Below are 20,999 nucleotides of genomic sequence, written 5' to 3'. Positions count from 1 at the left end.
CCCTCAGACAAAATTGAAGAAGCACAAAAAGAACTTAATGGGGCAGAAGTTTCCAAAAAAGGTAAGGTAAAACCTGTTTCTGTGGACTTTGTTCTTTTGGAGATGCCCGTGTGATACCTTATCGTTGCAGTCTTACTAAGTCAGTCAGTATGAACGTATCACAGAATTAGCAGTGCCATTTAGTGGTGGGTACCTAGTATTCTGTGGACTTTGCTGTACGATGGCGACACGTGTATTCTGAGCTGTTGGCATAGGCTGATGTGTTGGCTGGTGGGAATGTGGGAGACTCTTGCAGCTCTTTTGAAAGTCCTCTTTCTGAGATTCTCCTCTAGTAGTAGAAGTACATAGGCCTGGACGCTTGCTTGCATGTGTGAACATGTGGGTGTGCAGGGGATGTGCACATACATTCTCAGGCAGTAACATGGGTGTGTGTGCATGCATGTGCATGCATGTTCTGGTGATGGCATGTCTGATGTCAAATTACAAATACAGCAGTTTCCTTCCAAATGTAGTAAGGAATAGTATTAATTCCTTTTAACAACAGGAGGAAAAAAATCCTTGAGTAACAGAAGTATTGAGGTTTCTCAGATATTTTCTCTCTGAGTTACTATTTTTCTTATAGAATATTTGCTTCTTCTATAAAATGATATATTATAAAAATATGGAGTCATTTTTGGTTTTAGATTATGAGTCATTTTGTTTTTAGATTTAGAGTCATCTGTGATAGATCCCTTTTTCTTAAAGTTTTTTTTTTTTTTTTTTTTTTTTTTTTAGCTGTAGATGGACACAATACCTTTATCTAATTAATTTGTTTTTATGTGGTGCTGAGGATCAAATACATGTGCCTGTGTGTGTTCCTGTGACCACATGTCAGTGTATAATGATTTTATTTTTTAATGACAAGAACCTATGACAGATGAAACAACCTGAATATCAGTCAGGGGAAGAAAAATTCAATGAATTGTAGCAAATTTCTTTTGGGGTGTGGTACAGTTTAACAAAAATCTTAATTATTTCAATTGATGATATAACCTATTGTTAAGTAAGAAAAGTAAAATTGTAATGTAGCACATAAAGTATGATCATATTTTTTAAAATTCATATATATGCCTGCATATTTTTCTGTGCATATGTGTATGAGCACAGCTGTATGTTAATGGGATCAGACAGAGTTTGAAAGAATTTATACATGGATATATTTACAATGGGGTGAAAAGGCCACGGAAGATAATTAAGTTTTCTTATATTGTTTCACTGGTTTTATAAGAGATACACTTTTGAACTAAATATCAGGACTTGAAAGGCAAAATTGCTTTTTACAATTAAAAGCATACCATTTTTCCAAGTAATATTAAAAACATACATGAGATGCAGAACACGTGGGGTGTAATGAATAGTGTTTCTACACTGTTAGTGCGTAAAATCAATCATCTTCTTGTAATCTCTTCCTTTTGAAACCCCCTTGTCAAGTTCACCTTCCTCCCTCCAATAAGCAGCTGCTTCAAGTAGGAATGAACGTGAGCTTGTCCTTCCTTTCCTTCCTTCGTCCTGCTGTGGCAGCAAGTTTTCGCAGAGTGAACTAAATGCCTGATGGGAAGGAGGAAACAGAAGAAGGTTCTAGAAAAAGACATTGGCTAATGAGGTTCTGAATAATTGAGTGGGCTGCAGTTGGCAGGCTGCGCTGAGCATTGTTCTGTGCTCCCTGCTCTGAATTACTACTTGGCTTTGGTTTCACACCAAAATTCTGGGCAAATCACAAATACAGCAGTTTCCTTCCGAATATAAGTAAGGCATAGTTTTAATTCCTTTTTAACAATAGGAGGAAAAAAATCCTTCAATAACAGAAGTATTGAGGTTTCTCAGATCTTTTCTTTCTGAGTTACCTTTTTTTTTTTTTTTTAAATAGAAAATTCGCTTCTTTGGTCTGGGGTTGTAGCTCAGTGGTAGAGTGTTTGCCTTGCATGTGTAAGGCACTGGATTCAATTCTCAGCACCATATAAAAATAAAAAAATAAAGGTATTATGTACATTTACAACTTAAAAAAAATTTTAAAAATCGCTTCTTCTATAAAAGAATATATTGTAAAAATATGGAGTCATTTTTGTTTTTAGATTATGATGAGTTATATTATGATTACTATGATAGATCCCGTTTTCTTTTAAGTATTTTTTTTTTAGTTGTAGACGGACACAATACCTTTATTTTATTAATCTATTTTTATGTGGTGCTGAGGATCAGAAGAGGTGCCGGAGCACTGCCTCGCAGCGGAGTACTGAGCTCTCTGACAGGTTGAACTTGGAAGCCGAGTAGAAAAACCCCTGGATCAGAGGCAGCTGGGAGTGGCCGGTTGGCTGCCTGATTGGCTGATGCCCAGCTGGGTGTTACAAGAAGAAAAGAAAGGTTAGGTGTCCGTGTGGACTTAGCTAAGGTTGTAGTTTGCTAGGGAGGAACTTAAAGTAAAGAGGCAGCTTCCTCATTGGGATCTTGTACATATTTTGTTGGGTTTATTTCTTTGAACTGAACTTATGCCTAGCTCATTCATTTTCCCTTTATTTCTTCTCCTTTTTTCTTCTGGGGGTCGAACTCAGGGCCTCAAGCATGGAAGGCAAGCCCTGGTCCACTGACCTCACTACCGAAGCCATGGATTTTTTATTTTTATTTTTATTTTTTGGTGAACATTGTTTGCCAGTTCTTGTTGGCAAATCAAAATGCATTATGTTACTCTCTTGAATCTAATAATGTGACGACAAAAAACAGTAGTCGCTGCCCTTGCCTTACGCCTGATTGAGGAAAATGCTTCCAGTATTTCATTTTTTTGTGGGACAGAGATCAGTAATTTTTAAATTGTTAATGAAGTTATCTTCTATCTTTTATTTGTTGAAATCATTAAAAATTATAAATGAATCATCAAATGTTTTTTTCTTTATATATAATAATCAATGGTTTTTACTCTTTGGTTTTATTTCATTTATTTATTTTGGTGCCAGGGATTGAACCCAGGGGCGCTCAACCACTGAGCCACATCCCCAGCCACTTATTTATTTATTTATTTGACACAGAGTCTTGCTAAGTTGCTGAGGCTGGCTTTGAAATTGTGACCCTCCTACCTCAGGCCAGCCACTGGGATTCTAGGTGTGTGCCACTGCGCCCTGCTAGTCTTCGGTTTTCCTGTTTAATTTGACCCACATTCACTTGATGAAACCAATTTGGTCATGATGTTTTGTCTTCTTAAATACATGACTGGATTTTATTTTTAATCTTTGGTTGAAGAATCCTGTATTCCGTGTTCAAGACATTGATCTGTAATTTAATTTTTTTAAATACTATTTATTTCCGGATTTTGTTTTAAAGTTACACCTGAGGACTGGGTACGGCATAGTGGGGCGTTCTGGTGGCCTGGGGGGGCGCCTTCCTAGGCAGTCTTAAGACGCAGGTGGACTTTGGGGAGGAGGGGAGGGTCGGAGTGCTGGCTGGTTTAGCGCATCTCCTGGTGAGGGGTATTCAGACTTTCCTTGTTCTCCTTGGTGTGGAAAGCTGTGCTCCCCCTGGTTTGCCTGGTGGACCTGAGCGCCCCCATTTACTGGGGGAGTCCTGCGTGCTCCCCTTTTTCCCTGCTGCCGGCTCCCTGTGGCTCTGGTTCTCATGGTGAGGTTTTCCTCTGCCTCTTCGCCCTCCCTGAGTACTGTTGGGTTTGTGTTTTGCTCTCTTTTTCCTGGGCCAGTTTCTGACTTTCTTCCTGTTGTGATTTGTTGTTGTGATTTATTCTCTTTTCCTCTCCCTTTGTTTGAGTTTGTTTTGTCACTCTGATTTCTGTAATTGGAACTAGCCTCATTCACCTTGAGGCCTCTGCTCTTTTGGGTAGGGTCACTGAGGCTACACCTTTTCCTCAAGGTGTTGCATTGGATACCTTGAGCCCTGCTACTTTTATATTTCTATGCTTGTTTCATCTTCAGCCCCTTCATTAGAATTTTCTTTTTCCACATGGATGGAGGTTTTAAAAAATTTTTGTGTGATTTCCAACAATTGCATTGTGATATTATTTGTTTTTGTAAAACCATTTAGGATATCTAAAATTTTTCCTTTTCTGTTTCTGAGTGCTGTGTCATCAACATTTTTGGTGTTGTACCAAAGCAGACTTCGTGTTAGAAATTTAGTATTTTTCAAATTCACCATTTTGCAAATAAGAAAAAGCTGAGGTTGAAAGATACTGAATAGTCCAGCCCAAGGGGCGCAGCAGACGTCCCACCCTGTGCTGTCCTGAGATTTCCCCACCGCATGGCTGGAGGGGAGCGAGTGCCAGTGCCTGTCCGGTGGCCAGTGCAGCCACGCCTGCTCCGAAACGCTCCTGTGAATGAGGAGATTTCCATAGCAGCCTTCTCCAAAATTATGTGTCGATTCAGGAAAAATGTTAGGATCAGCTGTGATCCAGCAGCAGTGGTATCACTCTGAAGGTTTTTACTAAAAATAATTTCCATTGCTTGTGTCCTACCCAGGTTTGGAGTGACAGGCCCCTGAGTGGCTCCTGTGGGCTAACAGATGTTGCAAGGTAACACTCTGCGCATTGCTGGCTTGCTCTAGGGAGTCGGCTGTCGGTGGGATGTCCCTTAATGCAGGCATCCTTCATTCCCTGAGCACCCTACTGTTATCTGAGGAAGCTTGAGGGGACTTAGTTAGGTTCCTGTGTAAAACCAGACTGCACATTTTGGAAGTGAGAGTGAGAGACTAATGAGGAGCCCGAATCTAGATCATGAACTCTAATTGGAGTGCAAATAAGAAAGTGAGCGTTAGCTCACCTACTTTCCTACAGGATTGTTTTTCTTTAAGCTCCTTAAAATAGGAATAAATTTCCAAGGGGTGAAAGACATTATTTTTAAAATTATTTTTAAAGTACTGTATATAATATTTTTAAATGAAGGTTAATTTGAAAAAAGACTGCTTTAATGTCAGTGCCAATAAGACCAAGCTTTAGTGCCAGCGATATTCTTTAAAAGTTCTGCTAAGTATAATAATTATGAAAACATCAAATTATGTTTTTAGAATTAGAGGTAACAAAGGCTCATGGAAGACAAAAAATTCAGGTGGTGTAATGGAAAAGTTGGACAGATTTTACTAAATTAACATGAGCAGTTGTAATAGAATTCAAGGTAAGATGAAGATGTCTGAAACATTCAGGGAAGAATCGGTGCCATAAAACAAACTCAGGAGGCTCAGTGAGGACGGCATAAACCTGCAAGGGCATGGACAGTTCCCAGAGCCAAAGCCCAGGTTGACAAGAGTGCGAGGAGAGAGGCTAGTGCACGATTGGAATGAAGTGTCTGAACCATGGAGCATTTCCAAAGGAATTCAGCAGTCTGATTATTTTAGTAGTATGTTGGTGCTAGCCAGTTTAGTATATATTATTGGGAAGTTGTCCTTTTTAATAATTATTAAGAAATAATGAATTTTAATAACATGTCTAGTGGGTGTTTACTTTCAATAACAGTGTTTATAACTTCTACACTCAATTTAATATGAAATGCCCTGAAATTCCATCATGTTTTTTCTTTTAAAGTTGTCAGTTGATTTACTTTTCAGTACATTTTTATTTTGCATTAGCTTTTTTTTTTTTTTTTTTTTTTTTTTTTTTTAAGTTCTGGGAAATAGGAAGAAAAAGTCTGAACCCTAAAGGAACCCTCCAGCCTAAACCCAAGTCTTGCCCAAATTACCAGGAAATCAGAACTGTGCAGTGAGATTCCCAAGGTTTCATGCAGACTTGCAGCCCTGCCTGACAAATTGCCCTGGGGAAACAGCAAGGGTGTTTCTATTTTGGAGGGAAAGAAAGTCATCTCCTCCTTCTCAAACTGTATGTCACTTAGAATTCCAGATTTAAATATTCAGGCTCACGAAGTTTTCTATTAGTATAACAGCAAAGACTTCTGTGAGCTTTGGTTATAGAAAAGTCAGTATTGATTTAATAATTTAGTATGATATAAGCTGAAGGTTTCATATGTAAACCCCATCAGTATTGGGAATTGAAAATACCAAGGCCTAAGAGACTGTTGCCTTTCAGATAGACTCTGCCAGCTTTTTTTTTTTTTCAATATTTTTTTTAAATTGTGGATGGACACAATACCTTCATTTTATTTATTTATTTTCATGTGGTGCTGAAGATCTAACCCAGTGCCTCATACATCCAAGGCAAACGCTCTGCCACTGAGCTACAATCCCAGCCCCATAGACTCTGCCAGCTTCTTAAAAGAAGATTTGCATAGAGACAAAAAATTTTTGGACATTAATGTGAAATAAATGTCTTTACATATTCTGTTCTCACTGTGTTTGAGTACAGAATCCTAGAACTTTGCATCCTAGTGAAGTGTGGGAGGCAAGAATCCTCAGTATTTCCTAACCGTGTCAACAATTCCTATCTGTGGAGCTGATAATTAGACTCTTAAGTAGCTAACATGATTTTGATTTTATAGCATAATTCATAAAAACCCATTTTGGTGCATTTTTATAGCATATTTCATTGAATTAAAATGTTGATTATAAAACACACAGTAGCTTTATGTAGCAAGGGAAAAGTCAGGACCAATCAGATTATGATCCAATGCTCTTTAGCAGATGCATCCTGATTTTAGAGAAATTAAAAGGTTGAAAAAAAACCTATTTGTCTTCCATTCTGTTAAATATGTATTTATGTTGACTACCTCATTTTTTTTAAAGAGAGAGTGAGAGAGGAGAGAGAGAGAGAGAGAGAGAGAGAGAGAGAGAGAGAGAGAATTTTTTAATGTTTATTTTTTAGTTATTGGCGGACACAACATCTTTGTTGGTATGTGGTGCTGAGGATCGAACCGGGGCCCGCACGCATGCCAGCCGGGGGGCTACCGCTTGAGCCACATCCCCAGCCCGACTGCCTCATTTTTTTTGATAGAAGTAATTAAGATAATGATATGTGGATTTGAGCTACATGGGGACAGCATCCGTGAAGACTGTGGAAAACAAAGGATTAGCTCTGTGGGTTCACTGGGGATTCCTAGGAGGGCCATGGGGAGCCTGGGTTTATTTCCCTTCTATTCTTAGGAAATTGACTTTCCTCTACATGCCTCAGAATTTTCTATATCAGTGTGACAGGGTGGCTGACGGAGTGTGAGTGCTTCTGTGGTTTAGGCTTTTCTCTGGCTTTGGGCCCTGTGTTCTGTGGGGACACGAAGGAAGACGAAAACAGAGGCTGCCTCCACACACTGGTGCCTTCTCCCAGGCTCCTCAGCAGGCCACAGACACGCACAGACCTGAAGAATGCAATGGGGGGCACGAGTAGAGAATAGAGTGGGGGCAGATAAGCTGGGAACAGTGAAAGAACTGGGAGAAAGTCTAGAAAGTAAAAATTTAAAAAAATTAGAAAGCAGGACAGATAAAGAAATACCAAAGTCCCGTTTCACCAAAAATCTGATTTTGTTGTACTGCTGCTCTATTTGGAGTGTGTTTTGTGGGTTGCGCAAAAGAACTGGTTGAATAAGAACTGCATCCAGCTTTGTAGAATGGTAAACTGGAATTTTGCCCTGACCACCAAGCCTGGGATAGGAGATTATTTCATTCAAAAACCAATTTGGAAGCAGCAAATGTGATTCTGTGGATGAGCAGGGAAAGGCAGGACGAGGACTGAAGAAATTAAATGGAAAACAGACATAGGTAGTTGCCCAGCCTGGTGCCACCCCCCTGCCCACCAAGGCCCCACGTGGGCACGAAACCCCTGGAGCTCATGCATGTTCTTCTCCTGTGCGCACACACCTCTGAAGGAGGTCAAAATAAATTCGACGCAGTGAGAGAGTTAACAGTAGTCACCCCAAATAAAAGAGCCATGATAACAGTCAACTTTAACACACAACATTTAAAACATATGAATTGTTCCTTTCTAGAATTTTCTTTGGGCTTTTTTCCCCCAGACCATAATTGACCACAGGTTACAGAAACCTTGGAAAATGAAACTGTGGCTAAGGCGGACAGCTGTGTGCAGTGGGGATCTCAGTTGGAGGAGGCTGAGAAGCAGGCAGTGCTGGGGTCCAGCCTCTGGAGCTCAGCTGGGAGTGGGGCTGATGTTTCTGGCTCAGCAGTGTCCATTTCTCATTCCTCACCGGCTCCTTCTCTCAGGAGTCTTCTCGTGATTCCTCCAGGTGACTTGGCCCCTGGTCCTCCCCCAGTGTCTGCTGTCGCCCAGTGCATGCGGGTGTTAGGTGGATATTGGATCAGTGAAGAGGGACAGAGGTGGAAAGGGGTGTGCTCCTCCACCCAAGAGGACAGACTTGGAAGCGTGTCTGCTGTGGCTTCGCTTCTTTCCCACTGTAGTTAAGCAGATGTTTATTTCTCCTGTGGAACCTCCATTGCTCATCTGAAGTAATTGTTTCTTTCAGTACCTCAGATAATCGGGTGCAGTGATGTATACAAATAGTTCATGTCACAGTAATGAAAATAAAAGCTTCATTCTTTAACCTGTAATAGAGTGTGTGGACGGCTAGAGCTACAAATGAGCCTCTCCCTGTGATTTTACTTAATCAAGAGGGCTAGGACTGTTCTCGGTGTAGTGTGGCTGTGGGCCACAGCAACATCTTCTGACCTGGAGGGAGGCTGAGAAGGTGAGGGATGGAGGCCCAGGAGGATCCACGGTACAACCCAAAGCCTTGCCAGGAGAAGGGCCTCTGAGGAGCGTTCGGGTTCCCTGTCCTGGTGACACCTTTGCGTTCAGTTCAGATTCTGCCTGTTGACGGGTCAGTGGTGTGCTGGTCACCTGGCCGGGGCTGTCAGGGAATAGCTAGTAGGAATGGTCCCTTCTGGGCTGGAGTTTTCACCTGCCAGCGGTTGTGGCCTTGGATCTCTGAACACGCGCCGGGCTCAGAGGGACTTCACCGCCCTGTGGGGTCCTGTGCGTTCAGCCAGGCAGGAGAGAGACTCGGCCCTGGTGAACCCTGGCTCTGCGGTGAGCTCTTGGGACTTTCTTAGAAAAGTCACTAAGGTCTTCGGAATCTTTCTTATGAAAGTGGAACAAGAAAATTTAAATTTGAAAGGCTTTCAGTGCAAGTAAAAACGGGACTGGCGTTTTGTAAACTGTTTTGGTTGAAGGTGTTCTCAGCCCTACCAGGTGGTTTTGGGTTTTGTAACGAGTGTTGGCTGTCTCGTTGGCTGTCTCGTTGGTCATGTTGGGGTTTTTATCCTTTGGTTTTTCATTTTGTATAGACTACATTATGCCACATGAGAGCAAGCTCTAAAAATAGAAAACATAACTGATTTCATGGCGCCGCCCGTCAGTTGTCTCTTTCTCATCACCTTCTTGCCAGCCTGGCTGTAACGAAGCCAAAGGGAACCCGTCCTGGGAGCACAGTTGACATTTCCGTTTCCTCTCAGGTGGCCGTCACTCAGGCAGAGTGCTTGGTGGACAGGAAGGGAGTCCACCAGCGCCTAGGAGGGTGTGCGTGCACTCTCTTAGAGGTGTCATTAAAGACACCAGCGACACAGTGGAATGAAACAGCGGGTGTTGTTGGGGCGCAGCGTTCACTGCGCGGCTGTTACCTACGGCTCGGCTCTTACGGGAGGGAATGGGTCTGTGTGGACACAACGTTTCCAGGTCTCACTGGAATCGAGTCAGTCAAACCCTGAAGAGCCTCTTACAGGTTAAGGTGTGAGGTAAGCCACGGAGCAGCTACAAAGGAGATGGTCAGGTAAGCACTTAAGAAATTGAGGTGTTACGGTAGAAACCAGTATTAAAGAAAGCAGTAAAGTAGAAGTGTAGGAACAAAACAGACAGACAGACAAAGCGAGTCATAGCAAACAAAGTGAAATAGAGACCCGAGACCAGCCCCGTCAGTGACCACAGTGTGGAGTCAGAAGGCAGAGGTGGTCAGCCCGAGTCTGACGTGTGCGTTAGATTCAAAGGCACAGATGTGTTGAAAGTGAAGGGACAGAAAAAGACACACACGCCCGTGCTTGTGTATAAGTAGGCAAACATCCAGTATAAGACAGTGGGTGTGGCTGGAGTGATATTGTAAAAAAACTTTAAGGTGACATTTTCTTTTTTTCTTTTTTAATTGTTGATAGATCTTTAATTATGTAATTATTTGTTTGTTTGTTTCTTTATTTATATATGGTGCTGAGAGTTGAACCCAGTACCTCACACATGCCAGGCTAGTGCGCTACCCCTGAGCCCCAGCCCCAGCCCCTAAAGTAACATTTTCTGATGGCGAAAAGGTCAGCCACCAGGAAGGTGTGGCAGTTGTTAGCATTCGTCCACCTCACGCTGACACATGGGGCAAGAGTCACTGGGTCGGAGGGAGATTTAAGTGGACAAGTCAGCACTGACAGCTGGGGGCTTTGGTGGGACCGCGCAGGCAGGGTGGCAGGGACGCAGGAGACTTGAGCAGCACTCTGCACTCTGCAGACCTCTTCTCCAGCACCCTGGAGCATTCCCCAGGAAAGACGGAATCCAGACCACAGAACAGCGAAGTGGTGAATTCACGAGTACGGAACCAATGCAGAGTTTGCTCCACCCACCATGGAGTGCAGCTAGAAGAGTGGGTCTGAGGGGAAAGTTCTTCCAGTGCTTCATCCTTCCCCAGAGGAGGAGGCCTGGCAGTCACCAAAGCAAAGCTGTTACTGTGCAAGTGACTCGGAGGTTTTCCAGACTAGTAGTCCGGGGCCGTCCCTGGGAAGTCCATGCAGGCAGTTCTGTGTTAGACTCTCACGCGGAAGGATGCAACAAGATTAACGCTGCTGGAAATGCTTCTTTAAAACAAAAACACACCTTTATACGTGTGTGTGCTTGTGTGTGCGCACATCACGACTACAAAAAAAGAAAGAAAAAAAGTGTTCATAAGCACCTCCCTAAGTTGTCAAGCAAGAGCGGATTGTTTGAAGATACAGGCAGAGGAATATATTTAAACAGCTGTCTCATATCTGTTCTTTTAAAGAAGGCAGAGCCGGAGCATTTTAAGAGGTGAAATATTTAACTTAAAAATAGCTTCATGATCCAGTGTCATTTTGGTTTTTCACCATAGCTTTATTGAGGTAAAATTGAAGTACAATAAAATGCACATATTTGAAGTATGCAGTTTGATCAGTTTTGACATGTGCATAAGCAATACAGTCAATATAAAAAGCATTTCCATTACTTCTTTAAAATTTGAAATCATGTAGACTGTTTCCTGGCTGATTTGTTACATTAGTAATAATGAGGGGAAAAGGGCACCATCATACATTGCTGGTGGGACTACAAATTGGTGAAACCAATGTATAATGTATAACCAATAGATATATTAGCTATACATGATAGTCGCCTTAAGATATATAGAGCCTCACCCCCATGTCAAGTATTTCAAAATTAAATGGCACACTTATAAATCTCAGAGGTCAAGGAAGAAAGCATAAGAAAAGTAAATAAAAAGTACTTTGAACTAAGTGATAATAAAAGCTTAAAATAGCAAGATCTCTGGGTTGAAATAGTACTTGTATCAGAAATATGAACATTAATAACTTAAAGTACTTGTATCAGAAACAAGCTAGAATAACAATGAAATTATTTTCAAATTATGTAGTAGAAAGGAAAAAATAAGAGTAGGAGCAGAAATATATGAAATAAAGAAGAAATAATACAGCTAAAATTTGAGTAAAAATAAACAAGTCTAATCAAGAAAAAAGCAAGAACACAAAAAAATTATACCAATGGAAAGGGAGTTATCAAAATAAACCTACAAATGCTAAAAATATATCAAGGTACTATTACAGTTGTATGCCAACATATGTGACAGCTTACATAACAGGGTCCATATTAGAGAAGGATATCCATGTGCTGCTGAGAAGGAAGTGTATTCAGTCATTGATGGATGAAATATTCTACATATGTCTGTTAAGTCTAAATTATCAGTTGTATTTTTTTTACTTCCATAGCTTCTTTTTGATATTTTTATTCTAATTAGTTATACATGATAGTAGAATGCATTTTGACTTATTGCATACAATTGCAGCACAAGTTTTCATTTCTCTGATTGTACATGATGTAGAGTCACACCACATGTACCTAGGGTAATGATGGCCATCTCATTCCACCGTGTTTCCTACCCCCAAACCTCTACCCTCCCCTTTGCCCAATCAGAGTTCCTCCAATCTCCCCACATGCCCCCTGCCCCCAATTATGGGTCAGCATCCACTTATCAGAACATACATTCGGCCTTTGGTTTTTTGGGATTGGCCTACTTCACTTAGCATGATATTCTCCAACTCCATCCATTTACCTGCAAATGCCATGATTTTATTCTCTTTTAATGCTGAGTAGTATTCCACTGTGTCTGCGTACCACAGCTTCTTTATTCATTCATCTGTTGAAGGGCATCTAGGTTGTTTCCACAGTTTAGCAATTGCGAATTGTGCTGCTATAAACTGCATCACTGTAGTATGCTGTTTTTAAGTCTTTAGGGTATATGCAGAGGAGTGGGATAGCTGGGTCAAATGGTGGTTCCATTCCAAGCTTTCTAAGGAATCTTCATACTGCTTTCCAGATTGGTTTCACCAGTTTGCAGTCCCACCAGTAAGGTATGAGTGTGCCTTTTCCCCCACATCCTCACCAACACTTATTGTTGCTTATATTCTTGATGACTGCCATTCTGACTGGAGTAAGATGAAATCTTAGTTTTGATTTGCATTTCTCTAATTACTAGAGACGATGAACATTTTTTCATATATTTGTTGATTGATTATATTTCTTTTTTTCTGAGAAGTGTCTGTTTAGCTCCTTAGCCCATTTATTGATTGAATTGTTTTTTTTGTTGTTGTTGTTGTTTTTTTTGGTGGTTTTTTTGAGTTCTTTATATATCCCAGAGATCAGTGCTCTGTCTGATGTGCATGTGGCAAAAATTTGCTCCCAAAATGTAGCAAATTAATTTTGCCAAGAAGAAGCTATTTAGTTTGAATCCATCCCATTTATTGATTCTTGATTTCATTTCTTGCGCTTTAGGAATCTTGTTAAGGAAGTTGGAGCCTAATCTGACATGATGAAGATTTGAGCATACTTTTTCTTCTATTAGGTTGCAGGGCCTCTGGTCTAAATTCCAGGTCCTTGGTTCACTTTGAGTTTTGTGCATTGTAAGAAATGGGTTTAGTTTCATTTTGCTGATTATGGATTTCCAGTTTTCCCAGCACAATTTGTTGAAGAGGCTATCTTTTCTCCAATGTATGTTTTTGGCCTTTGTCTAGTATGAGGTAACTGTGTTTATGTGGGTTTGTCTCTGTCTTCTATTCCATTCCTTTGGGCTACAAGTCTGTTTTGATGCCAGTACTATGCCGTTTTCATTATTATAGCTTTGTAGTATAGTTTAAGTTCTGGTATTGTGATGCCTTCTGCTTCACTCTTCTTGCTAAGGATTGCTTTAGCTATCCCGAGTCTCTTATTTTTCCAAATGTCTTTCATGATTGATTTTTCTATTTCTATGAGGACTGATGTTGGGATTTTAATTGGAATCACATTAAATCTGTACAGTGCTTTGGGTATTATGGCCTATCCAAAAGCAGGGGAGATCTTTCCATCTTCTAAGGTTTTCTTGGATTTCTTTCTTTAGTGTTCTGTAGTTTTCATTTCACCTCTCTTGTAAGATTGATGCCCATTTTATTAATTTGTTTGTTTGTTTATTTGTTTATTTATTTTGAGGTTATTGTGAATGAGATAGTTTTCCTAATTTCTCTTTCAGAGAATTCATCACTAATGTATAGAATTGCGTTTGTTTTATGGGCATTGATTTTATATCCTGCTACTTTACTGAATTCACTTATTAATTCTAGAAGTTTTCTGGTAGAATTTTTGGATCCTCCAAAGACAGAATCATGTATCATTAAATAATGATAGTTTTGAGTTCTTTCTTTCCTATTCATATCCCCTTAATTTCTTTTGTCTGTCTAATTGCTCTGGCTAGAGTTTCAAGGACTATGATGAATAGAAGAGGTGAAAGAGGGCATCCCTGTTTTGTTCTCATTTTTAGAGGGAATGCTTCCAATTTTTCTCTGTTTAGGATAATGTTGGCCTTAGGTTTAGCATACATTGCTTTTACAATGTTGAGGTATGTTCCTCCTATCCCTCGTTTTTCTAGTGTTTTGAACATAAAAGGATGCTATATTTTGTCAAATGCTTTCTCTGCATCAACTGATATAATCATATGATTCTTATCTTTAAGTCTGTTGGTGTGATGGATTACATTTATTGATTTTTTTGTGTTGTACCAACCTTGCATCCCTCAAATGAACCCCACTTGATCATGGTGCACTATTTTTTAAAATAGGTTTCGTATGCAATTTGCCAGAATTTTATTGAGAATTTTTGCATCTATGTTCATCAGGGATATTGGTGTGAAATTTTCTTTCTTTGATGTGTCTCTGTTTTTGGTAGCAAGGTGATACTAGCCTCGTAGAATGAGTTTGGAAGGGTTCCCTCCTTTTCTATTTCATGGAATAATTTGAGAAGTATTGGTATTGATTCTTCTTTGTAGCACTTGTAGAACTCAGCCGAGAATCCATCTGTCCTGGGTTTTTCTTGGTTGGTAGGTTTGTGGTTGTGTCTTCTATTTCCTTGCTTGAAATTGATTTAAGTTGTGTATGTCCTCCTGGTTCCATTTGGATAGGTCGTATACCTCTAGAAATATGTCAGTTTCTTTGAGGTTTTCTATTTTACTGGAGTATAAATTTTCAAAATAGTTTCTAATTATCTTCTGTATTTCACTGGTGTCTGTCATGATATTTCCTTTTCACAAATCTTAGTGATTTTTCTCTCTCCTTCTTTTTGTTAGGGTAGCTAAGGGTTTGTCCATTTTATTTATTTTTTCAAAGAACCAGCTTTTTGTCTTATCAATTTTTTGAATTGTTTCTTTTGTTTCAGTTTCATTGACTTCAGCCCTAATTTTAATTATTTCTTATCTTCTGCTTCTTTTGGTGTTGGTTTGTTAATCTTTTTCTAGGTCTTTGAGATGTAATATCAGGTCATTTATTTGTTGATTTTCTTCTTTTACTGAATGAGTTTAATGAAATGAACCTTCCTCTGAGTACTGCCTTCATCGTGTGCCAGAGATTTTGATATGTTGTGTTGGAGTTCTCATTTACCTCTAAGAATTTTTTTAATCTCCTCCCTGATGTCCTCTGTTATCCATGTGTCATTCAATAGTGTATTATTTAGTCTCCAGATGTTGAAGTAGTTTCTGTTTTTTATTTTATCATTGATTTGTAATTTCATTCCATTTTGGTCAGATAGAATGCAGGGTAGTGTCTCTATTTTTTTGTATTTGCTAAGACTTGTTTTATGGTGTAACATATGGTCTATTTTGGAGAAGGATCCATGTGCTGCAAGAAAAAAGTGTATTCGCTTGTTGATGAATGGAATATTCTATATATGTCTGTTAAGACTAAATTATTGATTGTTTTATTGAGTTCTGTAGTTTCTTTGTTTAGTTTTTGTTTGGAAGATCGATCCAGTGGTGAGAGAGGTGGGTTAAACTCACCCGGTATTATTGTGTTGTGGTCTATTTGATGATTGAAGTTGAGAAGGGTTAGTTTGATGTACATAGATGCCCCATTGTTTGGGGCATAGGTGTTTATGATTGTTATGTCTTGTTGATGTATGAGTCCCTTGAGCAGTATGAAATAATCATCTTTATCCCTCTCACTAGCTTTAGTTTGAAGTCCACTTTATCTGATATGAGGACGGAAACCCCTGCTTGTTTACGTGGTCCGTGTGAGTGGTACATTTTTTCCCCATCCTTCCCCCTTCAGTCTTAGGATGTCTTTTCCTGTGAGATGAATCTCTTGAAGGCAGCATATTGTTGGGTCTATATATATATTTATAATCTGCTAGTGTATGTTTTTAAATTGATGAGTTTAGGCCATTGACATTCAGGATTATTATTGAGACATGGTTTGTATTCTTGGTCGTTTTGGTTTATTTTTGATTTTTACTTTGACTTGGTTTCTCCTTTGATTGGCCTTTCCTTTGGTGTAGCTTCTCCATTTGCAGATTTTCATGGTTGTTTTTCATTTCCTCCTCGTGGAATACTTTGCCAAGAATGTTCTGTAGTGCAGGCTTTCTTGCTGTAAATTCTTTTAACTTTTGTTTATTATGGAAGTTTTTTTTAATCTCATCATCAAATCTGAAGCTTAAGTTTGCTGTATATAAGATTCATGGTTTGCATTCATTTTCTTTCAGAGTTTAATATATGTTGTTCCCGAGATCACCGGGATTTGAGGGTCTGGGTTGAAAAATCTGCTGAGATCTGAATTGGTCTTCTTCTCTGTGTAATCTGATTCCTCTCTGTTGTGGCCTTTAAAATTCTATCCTTATTCTGTTTGCGAGGCATTTTCATTATAATGTGCCTTGGTATAGATCTGTTGTAATTTTGTACATTTGGTGTCCTCAAAGCCTCTTGTATTTGATTTTCCAATTCATTCTTCATGTTTAGAAAATTTTCTTATATCATTTCATTGAAGTTATTGTGCGTTCCTTCTGTTTGAATCTCTGCGCTTTCCTCTATCCCAATAAATCTTAGATTTTATCCTTTTTTTATTTTTAAGGTTATAGGTTGACACAATCTTTTATTTCCTTATTTATTTTATGTGGTGCTGAGGATTGAACCCAGTGCCTCACACATGCTAGGCAAGCGCTTTGCCTCTAAGCCACAATCCCAGCTGTAGATTTGGTCTTTTGATGTTACCCCATAATTCTTGGATGTTCTGTTCATGGTTTCTTACCATCTTCACTGTGTGGTCAACTTTATTTTCAAGACTGTATATTTTATCTTCATTGTCTGAGGTTCTTTGACTTCCATGTGATTTAGTCTGTTGGTGATGCTTTGTATTGAGTTTTTTTTATTTGGTTTATTGTTTCCTTCATTTCAAGGATTTCTGGGGTTTTTTTTTTTGTTTTTTCAGAATCTCTTTTTTAAAGTAATCTTTTGTTACCTGTATTTGTTCTCTTATCTCTTTGTTGGAGTGATCAATTTTGCCTATATTTTCTCACTTAAGTTCTTCTTTAATTCACAGATCATTTTAATTATGTACACTCTGAACTCCTCTTCTGACATTTCATCAACTGCACTGCCAATGGATTCTATTGTTGTAGTATTTTGGTTTGTTTGGGGCACTTTCTATGTGTCTTTCTGTCTTGCAGTGCAGATCTGAGGTATTGAAGCTTCTACCCTATAGTCTTGTAGTTTCCCAGAGGTTACCAATACCTCATCTTTAAGGGGGATATCAATGTTTACAGCACCCAGTGCAACCAATATGCAGCCATGTCAATTAGCTTCTATTTTGACATTTACAGTTTTGTCGTTATAAACAGAAATGATGATTTTGGTTATCTTCTACCATATAGCCTGTAGGATTGCACAGTGGTCCACAGTTCCTAATAGTAGAAAGGGGAAGGGGGACAGACTGTGATGTTTATGAGGTAGGATGTGAGAATATAGAGGTATTAGATTATAGGACTAGTGAAAGGATAATCAAAAGAAGTTGGCTGTTAGCAGGAGAAAAAAGAGAGGGGCAACCCCATGCAAGGCTCCCTGTACCTCTGCAACAGGATGGCGTCTGTTAGCACACGAGTAGAGATACCTCTGGTGCAACCAGGCCCATGGGGACCTTGGTGATGGTTTACCAGGTCCTGGTTGCTGGCCGTAGATGGCAGCGGACATGTCCCTAGTTGGTGGCAGCAGTACCATCGAGCCTGTACATACCTTGATGTTGGGCTTCCAGGCCCCAGTCAGTGTCCCAAGGTGGAAGCTGGCCCAGCTAAAGATGGCGGAGGTGGCAGTAGAGGTAACCCAAGATGGCGGTGGAGGTATCCCAAGATGACGAAACTGCTTTCAGAGATGGGGCTGGAAGAATGGGCTGTACAGTGGTGCTGGTGGCCCATTCAGTGATGCTGCAGTGTGGCATGCAGTGCTGTAATGGACAGCTGCCTCTGGCCCTCTCCAATTTCCCATGGTGGACATTACCACGTGAGGAGGGCTATGGCAGTGGCTGCAGTGTCCCCAAATCGAGGCAGTTTGGGTGGAGCCACACTTTGGTAAATAGGAAACTGGCATGGTATCTCTCGTCACATGGGCACAGAGTGGGCCGGGCCTCTCTGGGGAAGCGGGCCACATAGTATGTCTCCGTGGCTTCTTTAATTAGTTTTTTTTTTTTGGAGGACCTTTCTGTGGTGCCAGAGGTATGTTAAAGTTATCCAGTATTATTGTTGAGGTCTGTTTGATTCTTGAAATTGAGAAAGGTTTGTTTGATGTACATAGATGCGCCATTGTTTGGCGCATAATGTATAATTCCCTTATGCAGTGTATAATGGCCCTCTTTGTCTCTTGTGATTAAATTTGGCTTAAAGTCTACTTTATCTGAGGATAGAAACCTATGCCTGTTTATGTGGTTTATATGAGTGATATGCTTTTCCCCAACCTGAGTCTCTGTGTGTCTTTGCCTATGAGGGGAGTCTCTTGAACACAACATATTGTTGGATCTTGCTTTTTAATCCAGTCTGCCAGTCTGTGTCTTTTGATTGGTGAATTTAAGCCTTTAACACTCACGATCATTACTGAGATATGATTGTATTCCTGTTCATTTTGGTTTATTTCTGGTTTAGAATTTCATTTTCTCCATTGATTGTCTTTTCCTTTAGTGTAGTTCTTTCTTTTGCTGGTTTTCAATTTTTTTTTTTTCATTTCATCTTCATGGAATATTTTGCTGAGAATATTCTGTGGTGAAGGTTTTCTAGTTGCAAATTCTTTTGATTTTTGTTTATTATGGAAGGTTTGTATTTCATCTTCAAATCTGAAGCTTAATTTTTCTGGAGATAGATTCTTGGTTGGCACCATTGTCTTTCAGTGCTTGGTATGTTATTCCAGGACTTCCCACTTTTGAGGCAAATTGGTTCCCCGCTGTATATAATCTGACATTTTTTCTCATAGCCTTTAAAATTCTATCCTTATTCTGTATGTTAGGCATTTTCATTATAATGTACCCTGGTGTGGGTCTGTTGTAATTTTGTACATTTGGGACCCTATAATCCTCTTGTATTTGTTTTTCCATTTCATTCTTTAGGTTTGGGAAATTTTCTGATATTATTCCATTGAAAATACTGTGCATTCCTTTGGTTTGTATCTCCATGCCTTCATCGGTTTTGATCAATATTAAATTTGGTCTTTTTATGTTATCCCTTAGTTCTTGGAAGTTCTATTCATGGTTTCTTAACATCTTCTCTCCATGGTCAGTTGGGTTTTCAAGATTTGTACTTTTCTTCATTTCCTGACATTCTGTCTTCCAAGTGGTCTAGTCTGTTAGTGATGCTTTCTATTACGTATTTAATTTGGTTTATTGTTTCCTTCATTTTGAGAATTTCTGCTTGGTTATTTTTAAGAATCTCTGTTCTTTATTGAAATGATCTTTCACTTCCTATATTTTCTCTCTAATTTCATTTCTTTAAAAAAATCAATTTTCTTTTTTTAGTAGTAGATGGACACAGTACCTTTTCTTTACTTTTTTTTTTTTTTTATGTGGTGCTGGGCTCAAACCCAATGATATGTGTGGCAAGCGCTACCACTGAGCTACAACCCAACCCTCATTTCATTTCTTATACCGTCCTTTACTTTGCAGATCAGTTTTTAACTGGGTACATTCTGAGCTCCTTCTGTAACATTTCTTCCACTCTGGTTTTGATGGATTCTGTTATTGGAGTGTCTTAGTTTGTTTGAGGCAATTTGTTCCCTTGACTTTTCATGTTTGTGTGTCTAACAATCTAACAGTATGGATCTGAGGCAGTAGAGTTTCTACCCTGTGGACTTACAGTGTCCCTGAAGGTTTCTAGTACCTTACTTGCTGAGGAGCCGCCTGTCTTATTTCTTGTTTTCACTCCATGGAGCAGCCAGAAAGTGACCTCCTCTATTCCGCCATCTTGAAAAAGCCTGTATGGTCTTTTCTTAAGGACATACTTTATGTTTATTTTCTTCTTCTTCTTCTTCTTCTTCTTCTTCTTCTTCTTATTATTATTATTATTATTATTTTGTAGTATAAGGGATTGAACCCAGGGGTGTTTTATCAGTAAGTTACATCACCAACCTTTTTACTTTTTCTTTTGAGCTATGGTGTTGCTAACCTGCCCAGGCTGGCCTTGAACTTGTAGTGCTCCTGCCTTGGCCTCCTGAGTGGCCAGGCTTATAGACAAGCACTACTGTGCCCAAATAATGTAGTTTTCTTTATTTTAATCTCAGTCTTTTTAAAATAATACTTAGTAATTTCATAGTCTAAGAATCATATAGATTATGTGAACTTTTTAGAAAATCATTTTAAAAATCAAATAAAATATTGATTTTTTTTATTAGAAGGATATTAAAAATTTACTAATCTAAAATATTAGCACCAATCCTGAGCACTCAGTATTACAGGAAAAACATGATAAAATAGTGAGGTGGCCATTTTGTTATAGTATTACAATTGCAACCAATGATGATGTTTGTTGATATGATAATGACATCATCATCATCATCATTAATAGTGAATTAAAATTCAAGTTCTGTCTCCAGACCCAGGGCTCCACGCATCTTCTCAGTGCATCGTCTCACATGATCCTCGCAGCCCATCAGTCCCTTCATCATTGACAGTTTACAGATAATGACGACACAATAATAGACCTCACCCAGAGCCATACAGCAGGAAAGTGCAGAGCCCAGCTTCCCTGTCCCCAGGGAAAGGGTGCATCTGAGCAGTGGTGATGTGGGGAGTGAGTGGAGGTGGTGACCAGCCACAAGAGGGGACGCCTCGGGAGTTTCTGGCATTGACAGCTGCCAGAGTGTTCCCTGTTAGCCTATGAAGACAGTTGAATCAGGCGACTTTCCTCATATTCTGGAATGTTTAATCTGTAAGTTACAGCATCTGTGAGGGAAGGAGAGGAGAACACCCAGTCGTTGATAATGTATCCTCATTCTTCCTCAGACTGAGGCCTGTTCAGGTTTTCACCTTTTTGGTCA

The 20,999-nt window shown here is 39.6% G+C and overlaps 1 protein-coding gene across 7 annotated transcripts in view; it reads left to right on the top strand.

Annotated features, from left to right (window-relative positions):
* Positions 1-20,999, top strand: part of HIVEP1 (HIVEP zinc finger 1) — a 133,272-nt gene that overhangs the window by 69,355 nt on the left and 42,918 nt on the right. For 6 of the 7 annotated variants that reach the window (XM_081294365.1, XM_081294363.1, XM_081294362.1 and 3 more), the window contains one exon: positions 8-61. The exons of the other annotated variant lie outside the window; for it this stretch is intronic. In XM_081294365.1, the coding sequence (XP_081150491.1) occupies positions 8-61 (54 nt within the window). The remainder of the gene's footprint in view (positions 1-7; positions 62-20,999) is intronic. 7 annotated transcript variants of the gene reach the window in all.

This window comes from Spermophilus citellus (assembly GCF_964194105.1).
Source record: "Spermophilus citellus genome assembly, chromosome: 5".
Taxonomy (NCBI): domain Eukaryota; kingdom Metazoa; phylum Chordata; class Mammalia; order Rodentia; family Sciuridae; genus Spermophilus; species Spermophilus citellus.
This window is presented reverse-complemented; position numbering and strand designations above follow the sequence as displayed.